The sequence below is a fragment of the Microtus oregoni genome, unplaced genomic scaffold (assembly GCF_018167655.1).
Source record: "Microtus oregoni isolate MIOR12 unplaced genomic scaffold, Mior012 000016F_ref0000370, whole genome shotgun sequence".
NCBI classification, from domain to species: domain Eukaryota; kingdom Metazoa; phylum Chordata; class Mammalia; order Rodentia; family Cricetidae; genus Microtus; species Microtus oregoni.
In genome coordinates, this window is record NW_024543075.1 from 26,493,445 (window position 1) to 26,513,016 (window position 19,572).

General features: G+C 46.6%; 1 protein-coding gene across 4 annotated transcripts in view; it reads left to right on the forward strand.

Moving 5' to 3' along the window:
- Window positions 1-19,134, forward strand: part of Tmc7 (transmembrane channel like 7) — a 52,303-nt gene extending 33,169 nt beyond the window's left edge. For 2 of the 4 annotated variants that reach the window (XM_041667240.1, XM_041667242.1), the window contains exons 7-16: window positions 832-979; window positions 2,030-2,203; window positions 3,685-3,842; window positions 5,917-6,034; window positions 6,231-6,328; window positions 8,130-8,316; window positions 10,556-10,686; window positions 11,783-11,938; window positions 15,107-15,185; window positions 16,820-19,134. In XM_041667240.1, coding sequence (XP_041523174.1) covers window positions 832-979; window positions 2,030-2,203; window positions 3,685-3,842; window positions 5,917-6,034; window positions 6,231-6,328; window positions 8,130-8,316; window positions 10,556-10,686; window positions 11,783-11,938; window positions 15,107-15,185; window positions 16,820-16,894 — 1,324 coding nt within the window. In that variant the 3' untranslated portion in view covers window positions 16,895-19,134. Of the gene's footprint in view, window positions 1-831; window positions 980-2,029; window positions 2,204-3,684; window positions 3,843-5,916; window positions 6,035-6,230; window positions 6,329-8,129; window positions 8,317-8,897; window positions 8,981-10,555; window positions 10,687-11,782; window positions 11,939-15,106; window positions 15,186-16,819 lie in introns of those variants that run through there. The other 2 variants (XM_041667241.1, XR_005975801.1) reach the window with 2 other exon arrangements.
- The last annotated feature ends 438 nt before the right edge of the window (window positions 19,135-19,572 follow it).

Consider the following 19,572-nt stretch of genomic DNA (forward strand, 5'->3'; position numbering starts at 1 on the left):
TTTGGTGAGAGAGCAACTCCCAAGAAAGGAGAGAGATTCTAAATACTGTTGACAGTCGTTTCACCCCAAATTGGCAGGAACACAATAGAAGCTGTATTTGTGAACATCACAGGGGCGTCTGAGTGAAAACTGTGGGCCATGCATCATGAACGGTAGTGCACACCTGTTATCTCAACTACTCGAGAGGCTGAGGCAGGAGGATCACAAATTTGACGACAGCCTGGGCACCTCAACAAATGTCTCAAAACAAAAGTATTATAAGGGGAGGGGAGCTGGGAGTCTGGTTCAGAGATCGAAGCTTTGAGTTCAATTGTCAGCATTGCAACAAATGAATACATAAGGTAAAACTTTTAAAAAAATGCAAATTATTTTGAAAAGGTAAATTATCTCATGGAGGGCTGAAGAGATGGCTCAGTGGTGTGTACACTGGCTGCTCTTCCAGAGGATTGGGCTTGGTTTGATTTCCAGCATCCACATGGTGACTCACGACAATATATAACTCCAATTCTGGGTGATGTGATACCCTCTTCTGGCCCCCACAGGTAACAGGTGTGCACATGGTACATAAGCAATACATGCAGGCCAAACACCCTACATATACCTACCATACACATAAAGTAGGTATAGCTTTAGAAAAGAAGTTATTGAATGGATAAAAGACAGTGAATTTCACCAGTGAGATACCTGCTCAGCTGTCACATAGAATAAACTTCGTTGTCCCAATGGGCCAGCAATGCAGCCATATCCGACTTCGTAGATCTTAAATGAGACCAATTCGCATGCCTGTATGTTGCTGCTGTTCTCAGGAGAATACTTGTGTTTCGGGGTCAGGTCGGTGGAAGGGTTCAAGATCAACCTGATCCGGAGCGAGGAACACTTCCAGAGTTACTGTAACAAGATCTTCGCTGGCTGGGACTTCTGCATCACCAATCGCAGCATGGCCGAGCTGAAACACAGCAGCTTGCGCTATGAGCTCCGAGTGAGTGCTGCTGGCTTACCCTGGGGAGGGACTTCCCTACCAGGCTGTTGCAGGGAGGCTGTGTGCAGGTTACATGGGATCTCAGGCCGCATTCTGTCTCAGCAAGCTTCCCCTTTGCTGGTTTTAGGAGCTCTTTACAGCAAACAGTTTATCGGGTTGATCACCTTTCGCCTGATCATGGGTGCTTATAACTTGGGACTGAGAAGGGAGGTAGGGCACACAGGGCAGGTGGCATCTTACCCCCATTCCCTACTGTCTTATTAATATCCTACCTGGCCATAGCATCATAAAGGTTGTTTGCTCAAGAAACGTGAAGGGTGTGCTGTGATAACAGAATGGATTAGAGAGAAGCTGAGGAGTATCAGGAAAACTTCCACGTTTAATAGGAAAAGAGAAATGAATAGCATGTTGGTCAAACCCATGAGGAAAAGGTTGGGGGTAGGGATCTAAAGCTGAAGGAAGGTGGGTGGAGTTGGCTCTATTTACTATTCATTACACTAACCTTGAACAAATTAAATTCTGTTAGAAGCAGAGACTCTCAGGCTGGATTAAAAGCAAACATAGCAGGACATACCCATAAGCCTAGCGACTTGAAAGGCAGAGGCAGAAGAGCTAAATCTTGAGGCTGTCCTGGCAACTCAATAAGACTATCTCAAAAACAAAAGCTTTTTTTTTTTTAAGGGCTGGAGATATTGGTTGATGGTAGACGGCTGGCCTGGAGTACTCAACCCTCAGAACTTCAGATAAATAAATTACCAATTAATAAACAAAGTTAAAATAATGATATATCCTATTTAAGGAAATACTGCACTGTCTGCATGTGTGCACACACACATAGACACACACACATGCATCATGAATGCCGATTTGGCTTACACATTTATTGCAAAACCAAATTAAATCTAGAGTGGAAGGTTCTACCTTACCATAAGCCTTAGACATAAAAACTGGTGGGGCTTAGCCTGGGCAGGTCTCTCAGGCAACATCTTTAAGAGAAATCTGTGGGCTATGTTACAAAATGCTCACGAATGAGTTTTCTTTGGTCCTTAGGCAGATCTGGAGGAAGAGCGGATACGACAGAAAATCGCTGAAAGGACCTCGGAGGAAACCATACGCATTTACTCTCTGAGGCTGTTCTTGAATTGCATTGTGCTGGCCGTGCTCGCGGCCTGCTTCTATGCCATCTACCTAGCCACTACCTTCTCCCAAGAGCACATGAAGAAAGTAAGTGCCCCGTGAGAGTCAGTTGACCTTGCCCCCTAGCGTGGCAGCGTGCCGGGTGCCCTGAAGATCTCTGTGGAAGATAACCAACATCATTTCTCTATTCGGATGGAAGGAGAAGTTCAGTGGATACAGGAATGGCGAATCAGCTGATCAGAAACCTTTGTTCTGGGAATACCTCTTCCCGCCCGAGGAGTTCACAGTATTCAGATCTAAGCCGGGCCGCCTGTGTTTTTTGACTCTTCTAGTTCACAGCCAGGGCCTCAGTTTATAAGAAGAATCCGTGTTTTAAAAGCCTTTTTATCTTAAATTGCATGTATTTATGTAGGAAATGGAGTTGGTACCCTTGAGTGCATGTGACTGTGGTGATCAGAAGAGGGTGTTGGAGCCCCTGAAGTTAGTAGCTAGCTATGGATGCTGAAAATGGAACCCGGGCCCACTGCAAAAGCAGTACACAGTCTTAACTCCTGAGCCGTCTCCCTAGTCCCAAGCACTGTTTTTAAAAATCTGTGTTGGGAGCTGAGTGTGGTCATGCATACCTGGAATTCCAGCACTTAGGAGGCTCAGAGAATCACAAATTCAAGACCAGCCAGAATTTCATAGTGAAGTCTTCTTTAGATATATAAAAATGTTTAAATTGGTGTAGTGATTGTCAATCATCAGGCATTAGATACCCAAATACCCTAAATGCCATCCAACTTGTGGCTTCATCATCCATTCATATACTGTGGCTGCTTTCTGTATGGTACGAGATGGTTCACTGCCGTATCCACATTCTAACCGAAGGGAAAGTGGGGAGGCTGGGGCTGACTCATCTCTTCAAGGATGTGATACAGAGTTTGATTTAAAAATTTCTGACTGGGCAGGGGTGGTGCATGCCTTGAATCCCATCTGGAAGGCAGAGGCAGGCAGATCTCAGTGAGTTCAAGGCCAACCTGGTTTACAAAGTGAGTTCCAGGACAGTCAGGGCTACACAGAGAAACCCTGTCTTGGGAAAACAAAACAAACAAAACAACGCAACAACAACAAAAAACTTTTATTGCCTCAACTAGAATTTAGTTACAGTTGTGTGCCTGGCTTCAAGGAAAGCTAAGCAACTTAGTTTTCATCTTGGATATATATACATACATACATACATACACATATACATACACACATATATATGATCATACACACACACACACACACACACATATATATATGATCTGCTCCTAAGGTAACTTGAATGGGCTGTCCACACAGCACACACAGAATTCTGTGTACTTCACTAATATGTCCAGCAGCGTTCATTATTCTTCCAGCGTGTCTGCCTGTGTGCATCGAAGGAAGGCCCTAAGCAGCCAAGGCTTATGTTTCCCAGCCGCCCGGGTTGATAAATGTGTTTTGTGTGTCTTCTCAGCATGCGCAGCTGAGTTCTCTGCAGTTCAAATCTTCACCATCGCCACCCCACTTAGGCTGACCGGTGCTTTCTGTTATCTTTCCAGGAAATTAACAAGATGGTTTTTGGGGAGAACCTCTTGATATTATACCTCCCGTCCATTGTGATCACACTGGCCAATTTCATCACCCCAATCATCTTTGCCAAGATCATCCACTATGAGGATTACTCGCCAGGCTTCGAGATCCGCCTGACAATTCTTAGGTAATGCCTAGCTGTGTGCATGCCGGGTAGACCAGTGCTCACTCACGGCAGACATTGCTGGTTGCTTATGGCTTGTTTTTCTGCTACGCTAAAAATCATCCTTCCTTTGATGAGCCCCATGAGTAAATTATCATTTGCCACACAGTGAAGGTCCCTGGGCTTCGGAGTCTCCTGTCAGTGTTACACTTCTGATTCTGTGTTAACTGAAAGCGTAGGATGGGGCACTAGAAGGACGTACTGTTCCAAAGATGTTAGAACTGCCAGCATCAGGTAGAATCCAGAGAGTTCATAGTGAGCAAAGATAGCCAAGCGGATACTGTGTTTGAATTGGATAATTTTTTCCTTCTTCTCAAATATCTGGGATTGAGGGTTTCTTTTTTTTCTTTTGAGACTATCTTAGTTAGGGTTTCTATTTCTGCAATGAAACACCATGACCAAAATGCAAGTCGGGGAGGAAGGGGTTTTTTTGGCTTATACTTCCAAATCACTGAAGGAAGTCAGGATAGGCACTCAAACGTGGAAGGAACCTGGAGGCAGGAGCTGATGCAGAGGCCATGGAGGGGTGCTGTTTACTGCCAAGTTCAACATGGCCTGCTTTCTTATAGAACCCAGGACCACCAGCCCAGGGGTGTCCCCACTGTGCCCTTCCCCTTCAATCACTAAATAAGAAAATGCCCTACAGGCTTGCCTATAGCCGATCTTACAGAGGTTTTCCCACTGAGGCTCCCCCCCCCCCTCTGATGACTCTAGCTTGTGTCAAGTTGACATAAGACTGGTCAGGACAGAGCTCATCTCAGTATGTGTAAGAAGGCTAAGGAATTTATCTTTTATCCTGGAGAGCCTTAAATGTGGTTGAGCAAACTGCTGTTGAGAGAGAGGACCGCTGTTAGAAAGCTTCTATGTTGTTAATGGCCTCAATTCTACATCCTCCAGCCTCAGCTACCGAAGTGCTGGGATTTACAGGCCTAACCCGCCACTCCAGACTGTATTTATATCATTTTTGTCTTTTTTTTTAAAGCAAGAAAACAACAAAAACTTTGTATTTTGTAACTACAGGGGTGGAGGGATATTTTTTATTAGCACTTATCTGAACAAAACAATGTGTTTCATTGTGACATTTTCATACGTGTGTGTGTGTGTGTGTGTGTGTGTGTGTGTGTGGTGTTTCAACCTTACTGATTTCCTCCACATTCTTGGGTCTCCCATCCTGCATGTGGTGCCCTCCCTGTCACTGAAGGAAGTTTCAAGCCTTTCCACTCAACAGCTGCATCCATGCCTGACCTTTGGCCCACCTTGTTTCATGCTTTCTCTGTGTTTATGCTGGGTTATATTAAGGAGCTCTTAGGTGGGATGCCATTCCACCCATAAACACTTCAGTGTCTCCAAGTCACCAGGACATGGTTTAACAAAACTTTACCCCACGTTCCAAAATAGAGCCAGTCTCCATGGTGGAGGGGGTGGCAACTTGTTCATAGCAGGATCCACACAGGTCCACGTGCTGAGCTGACTACTCAGTCTCTGTCTCTCTCTGTCTCTGTACCTCCCTCCCTCCTTCCTCCTTTCTGAATCAGGGTCTCACTGTGGCTCAGGCTGACCTTGACCTCATCATCTGTGTGCCACCATGCCTTGCCTTTTCCTGCCTTAGGACTTGTAGAGGCTGGAGAGATGGCTCAGTGGTTAGGTGCGCTTGCAGAAGATCCGAGTTTAGGTCCTAGCACCCACAGCAGGTGGCTTCTAACAGCTTGTAACCTGTAAAAGCCTGTAATCAAGGGGATTTGATGTCCCCTTCTGGCTCCATGGCCACTTGTGTGCATGTGCACATAGCCATACACAAACACCTACATATGCATATAAATAATAAAAATTAATAATACTGTAACACTTGTAAAATATGTATAACACGAAGTTACCATTTGATCATTTAAAGGGTACAACTCACTGGTCTTAAGTCAGTTTCCTACCATCTGCTTCCCAGCAGAAACTGTGTAGTTCAGGTTTGCTTGCATGAACCTCAATGTAGGGTCCACGGAAGTCCAGCCCTGATGCCTTCTCTTCCCCGTGTCTCTTCCCCAAGGTGTGTCTTCATGCGGCTGGCCACCATCTGCGTGCTGGTGTTCACGCTGGGCTCCAAGATCACGTCCTGCGGTGACAACACCTGTGAACTCTGCGGCTATAACCAGAAGCTCTACCCGGTGAGCCATGGCCTTGACTCCCAGCTTCAAGGCAGGTCTGACCCCAAGCTGGGCATGGTCAAGGGCTTGGATGCTGAAGTCTATGCAGGACCTTAGGGGCAGCAGGATGGGGATGTGGAGATGGTTGAGGATACAGAAGGCTGGCTTTCTGCGCTGGGAGTGGGTCTGTTATTGTGTCTCCACGTCTTGATTTCAGTGCTGGGAGACACAGGTGGGACAGGAAATGTACAAGCTGATGATCTTCGACTTCATCATCATCCTGGCAGTGACACTGTTCGTGGATTTCCCTAGGAAGTAAGTGTGGAAGCCCTTGCCACCCCAACTCTATGACCGGAAGCTCTTGACATGGCTGCTCTCCACAAACGCTGGGTGACTCCACAGTCACTGAGGAACCATTGATGCCTGGTGACTTTCAAATGGCCCTAGGCTGTTGACACCATAGGAGCCTCAGCTACCCACATCTTTAGGTGGTACCCTGGTACCCGGGATAGAGATGGTGCCTCCCTTCACAAGGCCTCCTGGTGTAGACTTTCTGCACTTGATGCAGCCAAGGCCCTGCCAGGGCAGACACCCTGGATGCAGCTTCTGGATCTGGATTCACACCATCTTCTTGCTGATCTTGTGACTACGAGCAAGTTATTTCTCTCAGTCACAAGACACTGAGTTTCTCACCTGAGTCAAGGAAGGGACGAGAGCAGGGCCATCTGAGCCTTTCTCTGAGAATAAGCAAGAGAACTGACTTAGTTAGGGTTTCTGTTGCTGTGAAGAGACACTGTGACCATGGCAACTCTTACAAAGGAAAACATTTAACTGGGGCTGGCTTACAGGTTCAGAGGTTCAGTCCATTGTCATCATGGTGGGACATGGTGGGGCGCAGGCAGACGTGGTGCTGGACTAGGAACTGAGAGTTTACATCGTGATCCACAGGCAGCAGGAGGAGTTTGTGACACCAGGCGTAGCTGAAGCAACTGAGACCTCAAATCCCACCCCCACACACTTCCTCCAATAAGGCCATACCTATTCCAACAAAGTCACACCTCCTATCAGTGACACTGCTTATAGAGGCCATTTTCTTTCAAACATCACAGTAACACAGACCAAAACAGGGAGAGCACTGTGGTGCAGAGCTCAACAGGACATGATCCCCACCACTGCTGTCACTGTCCTCCCAGGAGTCTGAAGTGAATCTCTGCTCGCCACATGGTCAAGGCACCCAGGGTGGGATGAGGCAGGCCTATCAATCATTCTAGCACTCAGGAGGTTGGGGCAGGAGCATCCTGAGATCTAGACCATCCTGGGCAACCCAAGCAGTTCATTCAGATGTAGAATTATCTTGAAGTCCAGTCTGGAATTATCTAGAAGTCCAGTGAACCCTAAAGGTAGATACCAGAAAAGTTAAAGTAGGGGCCAGCAGGCTGTCTCAGAGGGTAAAGGCAGTGGTCACCTATCCTCACCCACCTAAGGTTGTTCACTGGACCCACACTGTGGAAAGAGAGAACTGACTTCTACACGTTGTCCTCTGGTGTCTACACATGTGCTATTACACATCTGCATGCGTGAGCACATACACACATAAAAACATGCATAGATACATTTTCTTCTTAATAAAAAAGAAACACTGGGCCGAGGAAATGATGAATTCCACAGTGAAAGCAGTTGCTGCACAAACACGAGGACCTGGATCCAGATCTCCGTCACTCCAGCACCTACATAAAAGCATGGAGTGGCTACTTGTGCCTGTAATCCCAGCATTGTAGAGTTGGAGATGGAAGGGTACCTGGGGCTCAACGACTAGCTCCTTCAGCCCAATCAGTAAGGCTCAGTAAGAGAGTCTGCTTCAAAACACAAGGTGGAACACATCTGAGGGAGGCACCTGATGTCACTCTCTGGCCTCTGCAGGTACATTCACACATCTGCATGCAGAAACGTGGACACTCTCATACATACAACTCTCTCTCTCTCTCTCTCTCTCTCTCTCTCTCTCTCTCTCTCTCTCTCAAACTTGCTTTGGAAATGATGTTGGTTGGTGGCTATGGCTCTGTAGCCTTAGGGGCACTGGTAATATCAGGTAAGAATGTGTCTAGTTTGTTTCCAGGCTCCTGGTGACCTACTGTGCATCCTCGAAGCTGATCCAGTGCTGGGGACAGCAGGAATTTGCCATCCCAGACAACGTCCTGGGTATCGTGTATGGACAGACCATCTGCTGGATTGGAGCCTTCTTCTCCCCGCTCCTCCCCGCCATCGCCACCTTGAAATTCATTATCACCTTTTATGTGAAAGAGGTGAGGAGAGGCACGGGGCTCCCACCCTGCACTGCTCATTCTGTTGCTTTGCTCTTGCAAATCTGTGGACAGGAACTCCTCCAGCATGCCAGGCCAGTGGTATAGCCTGGGACTGTGCCCCCAGCCCCATCTGAGTCCTTCCTTAGCCCCTGAGACACATCGTAATTACATGTCCCTTCAACCCTGGGCCTCATGCAATATCACTTCTTTAATATGTGTTTATTCTGAGAAAAGATTTCCAATAACTTTTTAGCTCTTTTTGCTTTATATCTCTGACTAGTCTCAAATTCCTGATCTTCTGCCTTGACCTCCCAAGTGCTGGGCTTACACATCATTTTTGTTTTGTTTTGTTTTGACAACTTTCTCAAGCACATTTAAGAATTGGTTCGCTCCTATGATGTAATTGTGACTGATTGTGACTGACTGAACTGAGTCTCAGCTAGGGATTCAACAAGAGTGGTCTATTTCCATGACATTTAGCCAAGGGTTTCTTGATTTCTGTTTTGTAATTTTGGAGTCAATGCGTAGCTTTTCATGGCGTAGTGACTGGCCCAACTCATGATCCCCATGCATTGTGACAGGATCAGATGCTCCATGGGTGACTGCAAGTGGCCCTGCAGGTGACTGGCTTGTCTGAACTTACTAGTTTCTTCGTAATCATAAAGTAAGCCATGTTTGTTATTTTTTAAAATGAAGACAGAGATCTTTTTAATGATTTCTTTTTATTATTTTTAATTCTCTCTCTCTCTCTCTCTCTCTCTCTGTGTGTGTGTGTGTGTGTGTGTGTGTGTGCATGTATATACATGTGTGGTGGATGGCAGAGGTGTTAGGTTTTCAGATGAGTTACAGGGAATTGGAGCTGCCTGGTGTGAGTGCTGGGAACTGACTCTGGTCCTTTGTAAGAGCAGTACACGCTCTTAGCTACTGAGCCATCTCACCAGCCCCCATACTTACCAAACAATAAAGCAAGCATAGTAATCACCACCCTTCCGCCGTTTTCTTTGTTAATAAGGCAAAGATTTATTTTTAATTAGTTCATTTTTTTAAGTGCTGGCACTTGAACCCAGAATGTTGAGCATGTTAGGCAAGTCCGTGCCACCTACCAAGTTGAAAATTTGTTGATTACCTGGCAATTAAAAAATGAAAACAATAGCATTCATAATGCTGATGCTGACAATAGCGGATAATATTAGTCCATGCCCCCAGTGCCCCCACTTCCTATCTGTAGTGCTTACCTCCAGCCCTGGAATAGCTACTAATGTTTTATGAAAGAGAATGCAGAGGCTCAGAGGGCTAACTGGCCCCAGGTCACACAGAGTGGGCATGTCTCCAGAATGTTAGAGTCAGGTGTAACTTGCTGTCACTGAGTACGGTTGCCCACCCTGTGAGTGGGACCTCACTTTATTCTGGGTGCCTTAGCCTTTGGCCAATGTTCTCATGTCTTCACGTCAATTAGCAGGACATCATTAGAGGAGATAGGATGGTGGACACAGTCACAGGAAAATGCTGGTTAGTTAGTGAGCTCCCATGTGCCGTGTAGTGAAGGGCAGGTGAGTGAAATGGGTCACCGGCCTAGGGGACACAGGTTCCAGGTCCGCCCTGCTGCAGTATAACTCGTTCCCTAGAAGTAAGCTCACAAGTTGTTCTGGTTCTTACGGAATTCAGACAGGTTTCATGTCCTCGCCAGAAATGCAGGTGGTTTTGTTTGTTTGTCTGTCCTATTAGAAACAGTATGCCTTTATTTTTCGTTCTCTCCCTTTTTACTTGATATTACCTTGAAATCTCCATCCCCTCAGTGTAAATATTTATTTCTAACACATGGGAAAGATTATGCGCTTGTAAAATGTTCAAGCAAAATATCTCCTTAGTTGGCATAGATCACTGTAGATTCACTTCTGTATATTTGAATCCCTGTGAATATGCATTGTGTCCCACAGATCACTCTAAAGTGCTGTGTGCAGTACATCTTTCAGATCCTCTTTAAGGAGCCCCCACTGTCAGCTTCAGCATTCCTTCTGGAGTATTCCCTCTGTTCATCAGTTATAGCATCACTGTGTTTTGGTCCATTCTTCTTATGTCATCAACATGAATTTCCCCAACTGGAATCTGCACTGAGCATTCTTCTTTTTGATCTCTGCATTATTGTCCCCTGGCAGGGCTAGACAGTCCCCAATTGCACTACAGCGTGGGACCCTACTACTCAGGACTCTTATTGTTTCCTTTCTCCTTTGTTCCATAGCTGAGTCTTCTTTACACCTGCAGACCCTCTCCAAAGCAGTTCAGAGCATCCAATTCTAACTTCTTCTTCTTGCTGGTGTTGCTGATTGGGCTGTGCTTAGCAATTATACCACTAACAATTAGCATGTCTCGGTAAGTATATCTTCATTTTCTTTTCTTTTTTTTAAAGATTTATTTATTTATTATGTATACAACATTCCTTCCATGTATGCTTGCATGCCAGAAGAGGTTACCAGATCTCACCATAGATGGCCACGAGTCACCATGTGGTTGCTGGGAATTGAACTCAGAATAGTCAGTGCTCTTAACCTCTGAGTCATCTCTCCAGCTCCCATATCTTAATTTTCTAAACTGCTCCTTTCTTTTGTGACTTCTATCTCTTTATGGACAAGAACCTGTAACATTTTTCATGGGCTTTTCTAGAGCCCACAGAGGGTCCCTGCTGGCTTCTTTGTCTACCCTTTTTGGTTTTCCATTGCTTTTTTTTTTTTTTTTTTTAAGCCTGGCTACTTTTTAACCCCAGGGCTGGGGAGGAGGCAGAAGATAGCTGGAGGAATAGAGACAGATAGCTCCCGGGGCTCACTGGCCAGCCAGACTGGTCAAAAGGATAAGCTCCAGGATCAGTGTTCATTGAGAAGCCCTGCTTTAAAACAGGAAGACACTGGTGTTGACCTCTGCCTCCAGGCACTGACAGACACACACATGCACGCACACACACACACGTACATGTCACATGCATTTGTGTACACGTGCATATGCACACACACGCATGCACATACACACATGCACACAGAGGAAACATTGCTAATTATTTCTGTCAGTTTCAAATTTCTCAGCTATCCCAGCACAGTCTTCGTGGGTTTGTTTTAAAGCAGCAGCCTTTCCCATGTCCCCTACTGTGCTCAGCCATCATGCCTTACAGTCCTCTTTGATTCTTTGAGGAGTTCTGGCCCTTCTCTCTGCTTTGAATTAAGAGACTGGGGAATACACGGTTGTCTAGTATGTTCATTCTGTGACGTCAAGCTTACATTTCTGCCTTGAATGTCCTGCAAATGGAAAGTTAGACCTAGAGACCTGATGGAATCTCAGGGTCAGCATTTCCAAACATAACCCTCCAGAAACGCCTGGACTTGGGAGCTCCCTGTAGGCTATTGCAAATAACTATTCCGGCCATGCCTGGGCAGACCTCTCAGCCTGGGCTGCCATCCCGCCCTCTCCGTCTTGGCAGCATCCCTTCTTCGAAAGCCTGTGGGCCGTTCACCAACTTCAACACCACCTGGGAGGTCATCCCCCAGACGGTGAGCACCTTCCCCAGCTCGCTGCAGACTCTGATCCATGGCGTCACGTCGGAAGCCTTTGCCGTGCCTTTCTTCATGATCATCTGGTGAGTGACAGCCAGGCCAGACCAGTATGTCCGCTCTCACCTGGGAATTGGAGGGTGTGTGTTAGAATGCTTTCTGTTGCTGCGACAAAATGCCAAGAGACTCAGTTTAGAAGGAGAGGAGCTTTATCCTGGCTCAGGGGTTCACATTCTGTTTTCCATGGTCATGTGGCCCTGTTGCCTTTAGGCCTGTAGTGGCCGAGTACAGCATGGTGGGTGAAAGGAAAAGTATCAGCTCAGGACCTCCAAGACCAAGTTCTCAGCCCAAAGACCAAGATTGCCTAACAAAGGGCAAGGAATAAGAGACCTCTGGAGAGATAGGAGACAGACATGGCCCATAGGAAAATGGCAGTTTATAAAGGAAAAAGGGGAAAACCCTGTGTTAGGATAGGGTGTTTAATGTTTGCTTTTCTTTCTTTTTATTTATTCTTTGTGTTTTTCACACCATGCACCTCGTCCCATTCATTTCCCCTTCCCTTTGTAGCCACCCTCTGCCCTTGCAACTTCCCCCTACCAAAATAATAATAATAAATAAATTTAAGAGAAAAAAGAAAACAAAGTAGAAGGGAAAGAAATCTCGTCATAGAAGCTGCAGTGTGGCACAGTGAGTCACACAGTAAACCCTTTTATCCATATATCTTTACTTGCAAGTATTCATTGCAAAGAGTCATTGGTCTTGTTCAAGGCCTCCTCTTTCTGCTACACTATCAATGCTGGGCCCTCACTGGGACTCCCCTTGGTTATCCTGTTATTGCCCTGTGTTGTGGAGACCCAGAAGCTTTGGGTCTGCAGGATCGGTCCCTTCACGTGCTCCAGCAGATCACAGATGGGGTGGTTCAGGTTCTGGGTAATTGTAGGGTTGATCAGCCCACTAGCTCTCCCTTGTCTTCACCCCCAGAGTGAGCTCTCCTGCATTGCCTTTGAGAGTTCACCCCTTGCAGAGATGAGCAAGGGGCACAGCCAGCTCTCCTGCTTTCCCATCCTCAGGGTTAGATCTCCCCACACCTACACCCTTAGAGCCACTTCTACCGTGTTGCCCAGGCGTGGTGTAGGGACTGCAGCTGATGAGGGTCGAGCTAGCTCTCCCACTCTTATGGCCTCGAGGCCAGCGCGCGTGCGTGCGTGCGTGTGCGTGTGTGTGTGTGTGTGTGTGTGTTTGTGTGTGTGTGTGTGTGCGCGCGCGCACGCGGTGGGGGGATTGCTGGCCATCTCTCCCTAACCCATGCTGCCACATGACAGATAAGTGATGGGGACAAGCTCTCCCATGCTCACAACTTTAGGGCTGGCCCACCCACTCCTCCACCAGTGGAGCACAACAAAGCTACGCATGCGAGTTGCGGGGCCTTCTCGCTCTCCAGTGTTGCAGCTGGTGGCAGGGAAGGGTAGCTGCTCTGCCCTTCTGATCTCAGGGCCAGCTCTTCCACCTGTCTCAGGTGTAGATGAGCAGGGGTGGGGAAGAAGAGGTGTTTAATTTTAATTGGGCATGTTAATTAGGTGAACCAAAAGGGGCTTTTGATTGCTGGACTTTGCTAACTGGACCTTGGTAGTCAGTCTCAGGAGGAGGAAGTGGCCTACTAAGGAAATGGGCCTTGGTGGTAGCTTTAGGGATGTAAGCTAATGGTTTTTAGCAAGGCAGAGGGAATGGGAGAAAAGGGCAAGCCCTGCCAGAGGCATGCCCACTACGCTCGAGCTGGCCAGAGTCCCTTCAGTGGGAACACATGGTACAGTAGGCCCGTTCACTTCATGCCCACTGGGAAGCAAAGAAACAGGAAAGGGCCTGGGTCTCAATACCCGTCAAGGACACACCCCATTGACCTACCTTCCTCTTGCTAGAGCCCATCTCCTGATGGCACCACTGGCTGGGAGCTGCACTTTTAGCATGTGGGCCTTTGGGAATACCCCGGAGTGTCACATGCTAGGCTTGACAAGTTACCGAGCTTCTCTGAGCCTCACTTTTCCATGATAAATGGAAATAATAATATTTTTTAAATGGCATAATAATATTTACTCTTTCAGGGGGATGTTGACTAGACTCAGGAAGTTTACACTTGTAAGGCCCGAGCCCCATGTGCCTGATTATAAAAGCCCAGTAAACACGGTCTATTTCTAACATCGCTGGTGGGTTGCCTAAATCTCACAGTCTATGAAAAAAAATAATGGATCAGTGGGTGACAGAGGAGCCCTAGAGAGGAGCTTGCACTTGAACTCTGCCTCCTCCTTGTCTAAGCCACAATAAACTATTAATGAAATCATTTTAAAAAAGCCCACTCTATGAAGCAGCTTAAAAAAATGCCCATGAAAAGGGGACTCCCACTCCAGCTGAGATTGATAAGATGATTTAGGGATGCTCAGCTGGACTTCCCAAGGAGCTGAGTTCCCACAGCAATGGGTTAATAGCTCACCTGGTGCCCCCTGGTGGTGGACATCTGCTCTGCCTTTGCTGTCCTTGGAGACCCCTGGCTTGAAGAGACTTGTAGATTCTCTACATCTCCTGGTTATTTGGTGCTGATTTGATCAGCCCTGTCTGGGGACATGGACAGGAACGAGGTGAGACTGGCTTCCCTATGAAATGGGGTCTTGCCCTCTGTCCACTATAACGTGTCCCCGTCTGAGCCCCAGAGCTGTAGACAGGAAGCTGTTAATGGCTTTTAGTCCAATATTGTCACCGAGTTTTCCTTTATCCATCTCCCAGATGAGGAAACTGAGGCCTAAGTGCCTGCCAAGTGAGCATGCCCAGCCAATTACTGACACCCTTAGCTGACTTCCTGGGCTTTTCCCTCTTCTCACTGCCATTCCGCAGTCAGGGGAGGAGCATTAGTAACTTTGTAATTAGCAGAGAAAACTAAAGACTTCTAAGTCAGACTCTCCTGCCTCCAGGTGTCTCTCTGGCCGTTGGCCATATGTTTAGAAGATAGGAGGGCTGGCCCGCTTAGCTCCTTTTTATAACCAGAGAAAACATAATTCAAATGAAATAATCAGTGTATTTTGTATTTTAGTGGCCTCCAGGTGTCACAGCTCCCCAATGAGTGTTGGGTGGTTCTTAGCATCCTGAAGACCTGGGGTGGTTTTTGTTGACCTGCAGATAATACAACCTCCCTGTGAGTGTTCGGGTGGTTTTTATTGACGTTCTGGTAATGCAGGCTCCCTCACAACCTCTGTCTTGTCTTGCAGCCTGGTCATGTTCTACTTCATCGCACTGGCTGGAGCACACAAGCGGGTAGTTGTCCAGCTCCGAGAGCAGCTGTCCCTGGTAAGAAAGCACAGACCCAGAGGGTCAAGGCCAGGGACATTAAACCAGGACTCTGGGCATGATAGCACAGGCCTGTAGTCCTAGCACTCAGGAGGCCGAGGCAGCCAGGTCGCAAGTTTCACATATACCTGGTCTACACAGTGAGTTCCACACCACCAAGACCTTGTTTCAGATAAAGGGGAAAAGATAAAGCAGCCCTCTCTAGTTTCATTCATTCATTCATTCACCTGGTTCATTCATTCATTCACTCAGCTGGCTCATCTAGTCCTATGCCAGAGAGACGGAAGCATTAAAGAGTAAGAGAAGCGATAAATTTGGGGTGGGGAGGTAGCCCGGTGTGTCAAGTGCTGCTGTACAGGCATGCGGACCCGAGCTCCACCCAGGCATCCATGTAGAAGGCTGCAGGCATCACGGCCTGCATGTGTAGGCCCAGCACGGGGAAGCAGATCTCTAGGCTGACTGGCCAGGAAGCCTAACCCCAGGCAAGTTGCTGGTCTAATTAAGAAACTCTGTCTCCAAACATGGTGGACAGGGAACTCTAGAGATGACTCAGTGGTTAGGAGCACTAGTTGCTCTTGCAGAGGACCCGGGTTCAATTCTCAGCACCCATGTGGTGACTCCCAGTCATCCATAGCTCCAGTTGCAGGGGATCTGATGCCCTCTTTTGACATTCTGCAGGCCGCAGGCCTGCACAGGTGCATATACACACCGTCAGGCAAAACACTGATGCCCATAAACACATCTGAAGATAATTTTAAAACAAATACCACCCCTGCCTCACCAACCCCACTTGAGGAATGGTACCTGAGGTTGACTTGTGACTGCCCCATGAAGGTCCACATCCATGCACACCTGTTCCCCCACTTCCACACGAGCACAAACACATCTGTAAGGGCATGTACACACAATGAACTAATTTCTGTGACGATCATAAGAGCTAGGTATGTGCTGGGATGGAGGAGCCAAGGCTACAGCAGCCAATGGCTGTGAGAGGCCTGTCGGAGGTGACGTCAGAGGTGAGATGGGAATGATGGCAAGCGCCAGTTATTAGAGGTCCTTAGAGAGGTGGAAGGACCCCGTGTGGGAATAAGCCAGGCACTTTGGGGAGACAGGAGAATGGGGATATTATGGCTGGAGGGCCGTGAAGGACAGGGGGCAAGATGATTCTTTGACATTAGCCAGAGGTCACTGCATTGACTGGCAAATTCAATAGGTTTCGGTTTTACTTAGTATTTGGTTAAATTGTCTGAGACTACGTCTTTGTAGCCCCAGTCCCAAACTCAGTGTAGTCAAGGATGGCCTTGAACTTTTGATCTTCCTATACCCACCTCCTGAGGGTGGGAGTTACAGGCGTGGACCACCACACCCAGTTTAGGCAATGCTGGGGCTGGAACCCAGGCTGTGTGCATGCCAGGCACTCAGCCCACGCGTGTTTCTAGATCTCCAGCTGTCCCGTGGACAAGGGGCTGTGGTGGGACCTCCGGTGAGGGAGACAGGCCAGCCTGGAAGTCATGGCGGCACTCCAATGGCTGGAATCCCTTACCTGGAGTCTGACTAGAGACTCACTAGAGAGGAATAGCTTCCTACATTTCTAAACATATGAGACGGACTTCGAACCTGCTTCTCTTTTTCAGGAGAGTCGTGACAAGCGTTATCTTATCCAGAAACTAACCGAAGCTCAAAGGGATGTGCGGAGCCAGCCGGCTTGAGCAAGACGCTGCCTGCAGCTTCTCAGCGTGGGGCCCTGGAGACCCTACAAAGTCCACCTGAGTGAAACTGTTAAAATGTATTTTTCTAGACTTTAGGGCTTTCAGTGACTTAGCCAACCAGGCTGACCCCTGGAGAGCCATGGCTCCCTGAGGATTCTACCAGAACACTGACTTCTCAAGTTGCTCGGGCTTTATTATTGAAACCAGAGAAGGAGATTTTTATTTATTTATTTATTTTTGTTTAGACTTTTGTATCTTTAAAAAAGGTTTGTATGTGTTGTTTTTTCAAAGTAAAACTGAGTTCCCCCATCTCCAAAGCTGAGCAGTTTCCTTTGAAGCCTTTCCAGGTTGAGTGAGTAGCCTCTCAAATGCCACTGGTGACTTAAAATTCAACCTGACTTCTTTTTTCAAACGAACATGCATCTTTAGGTGCTAAAGGCTTGGAACAGTTGATAAGAATGTGGAAATACCATCCTGGCATCTCCTGCTGTGTGCCTGGACCACATTTGAATTTCTGCCCCTGTCAGGATTGTCCTTGAGTGGGAGACTGAGGCAGGTTGCAGCCCCTGCTTCTCAGCTCTCCAAGCCTTTCCCGCAGTCTTGTTCACTCCTCAGGGGAAAGGTGACCTTAGCTGGCTGGCTAGCCACCAGCCTTCTGATTCTATCTGCCTGCAAGTTCTGCGATTTGATGACAGAATTGAAGGAGGGTAAAACCTTGCAAGGCAGATGGACAGTTCCTCTCTGTTTTCCAAATGTCATTCCTCTCCCTTGCATGGACTTCTTCATTCCTGAAGGAAACCAAATGTTTCAGAGCCAGGCTACAGTGTACTGTTTGGTATTGAAGCCGTGGTAAGGCTCGGGGGTTATATGTGTGATTTCAGACGTAGATCCATGGCCTAGTCTGTTGGTAAGAAAAGCACACAATACAAACATAGGTTGGGTTCTGATTGCTTAAATACACATTTCAAAGGGCTAGGCTTTGTTTGCCTGCACTTAAAACTTTGGATGTGTGTACCTTTGTTTTTATAAAACGTTACAGAAACAGAGCATCTCTTGTGATCTCTGCTATGGTAAAAACTGTATTTAATGAATACCTCATCATGTGTCTTCCCAAAGCTGGCCCTTTTAACAGTGCCTAATTCGTTCACCTTTTACCTGAAAGTCTGTCAGGGCGCTACGAGTCCTGTGACAGAGTTTGAAGCTTCGGTTTTTCACTGGCTCCTAACCTTTTCTGACATTTAAAATTAGATTCATGGTTTTAGAAAGCTGCCAAGAAGGATCTCCCTCCTCTGACCACTGCCTTGTTTCTCAGAAATGATTGGCTTCTTGCTCTGGAAGGAAAGCAAACTTGTCATGGCGAACACATCTCTATATGTATAAAGCGTGCTTTGTGTTCTCTCTCTCTCTTTCTCTCTCTCTCTCTCTCTCTCTCTCTCTCTCTCTCTCTCTCTCTCTCGTGTGTCTGTGTAGATGGAACTCATATCCTCAAGTCCAACACAATAATGTCTCTGATCTTCCACGAGGTTGTATCAACATGGGATATTTTTGTACCTGTGAGAATGTATATTTCCTAACGTTTTCTTATATTTAAAGATCTAAGTTTTTAACCCTAACAACAGGCAGTTTGAATAAACCAAAGTTCATTCCATCCTCATTTTACAAATTCTAACTGTTGGCATTTAGCCTAGTGCCTTCATATATTTTTGTCACTCACCGTGCCCCTGCGATGATCTACTTTCCTGTTTGTATGGATGATGGGTAAAATGGACAGTATACTGTTTTCTTGGTTATAAAACAGATACCAAAATATGCCAACTAGTATGTTAGCTTTAGTGATCGCTGCTAATGTCCATACCTCTTACTTGAATGTTTTGATAACTTTAGTAACCAGGCGACGTCGGTATGGTTTTTAACGCGTGGCTCTAACAGGTGTGTTAAACTACTGATTACACAGTGTCTTGAAGGTTTTAAGTGTGATTGTGTGCACTTGAACCCGCAAAAGCTCATCGTCAAGAAGCGGGTGATGAGGACAATTGCAGTATTCTGTAAAGATGCTCTTCTCACTGCAGTTAGAGGAAGTAGCATTCTTACATCTGTTGCTGGGTGAGTTTTATCACTTCTTGGTTTTCCCGAAGCCAAAGAAAAGCACGTTGCTGTGCTTTAAACTTCAACAACAGATATTTTAAGCCTTTTATACCTTAGCACCATAGAAAAACCACTGTTGTGTTTGTTCTATAAAGATATAATAAATAATGAAGTAGAAATATATGTGTTGGGTATGTGTTATGAATACATTTCTCTGAATTTTTTCTTAATATCTTTAAGTTCTGTGCAAGTAGCTACGTACTTCTTTTTAATGGCTGTGTAGCATTTCAGCAGCCATACACTTCCCGTAACCACGCAACCACTAGCGGGCACTTGAGGTGGGTTTTGTCATTCTCCCCCTGTACAAACCCCGGAAGATTGAACTTGAAAAGCCTTGGCAAACATTTCCATTTTTCCCTCTTCTTCTTTTTAAAGGCAGACTTGCAGGTTCTTGCAGTCACAAAATGTTCCCACCATAGTGAAGAGGAGAATCCAGTCAGGCAGGTGTTTAGTTTGCGTTTACTCTTAAGTTCACAAATAAGATCTCGCAGCTGGACACCTGACAGGCAGCTAGCCACTTATACTAAGTATTT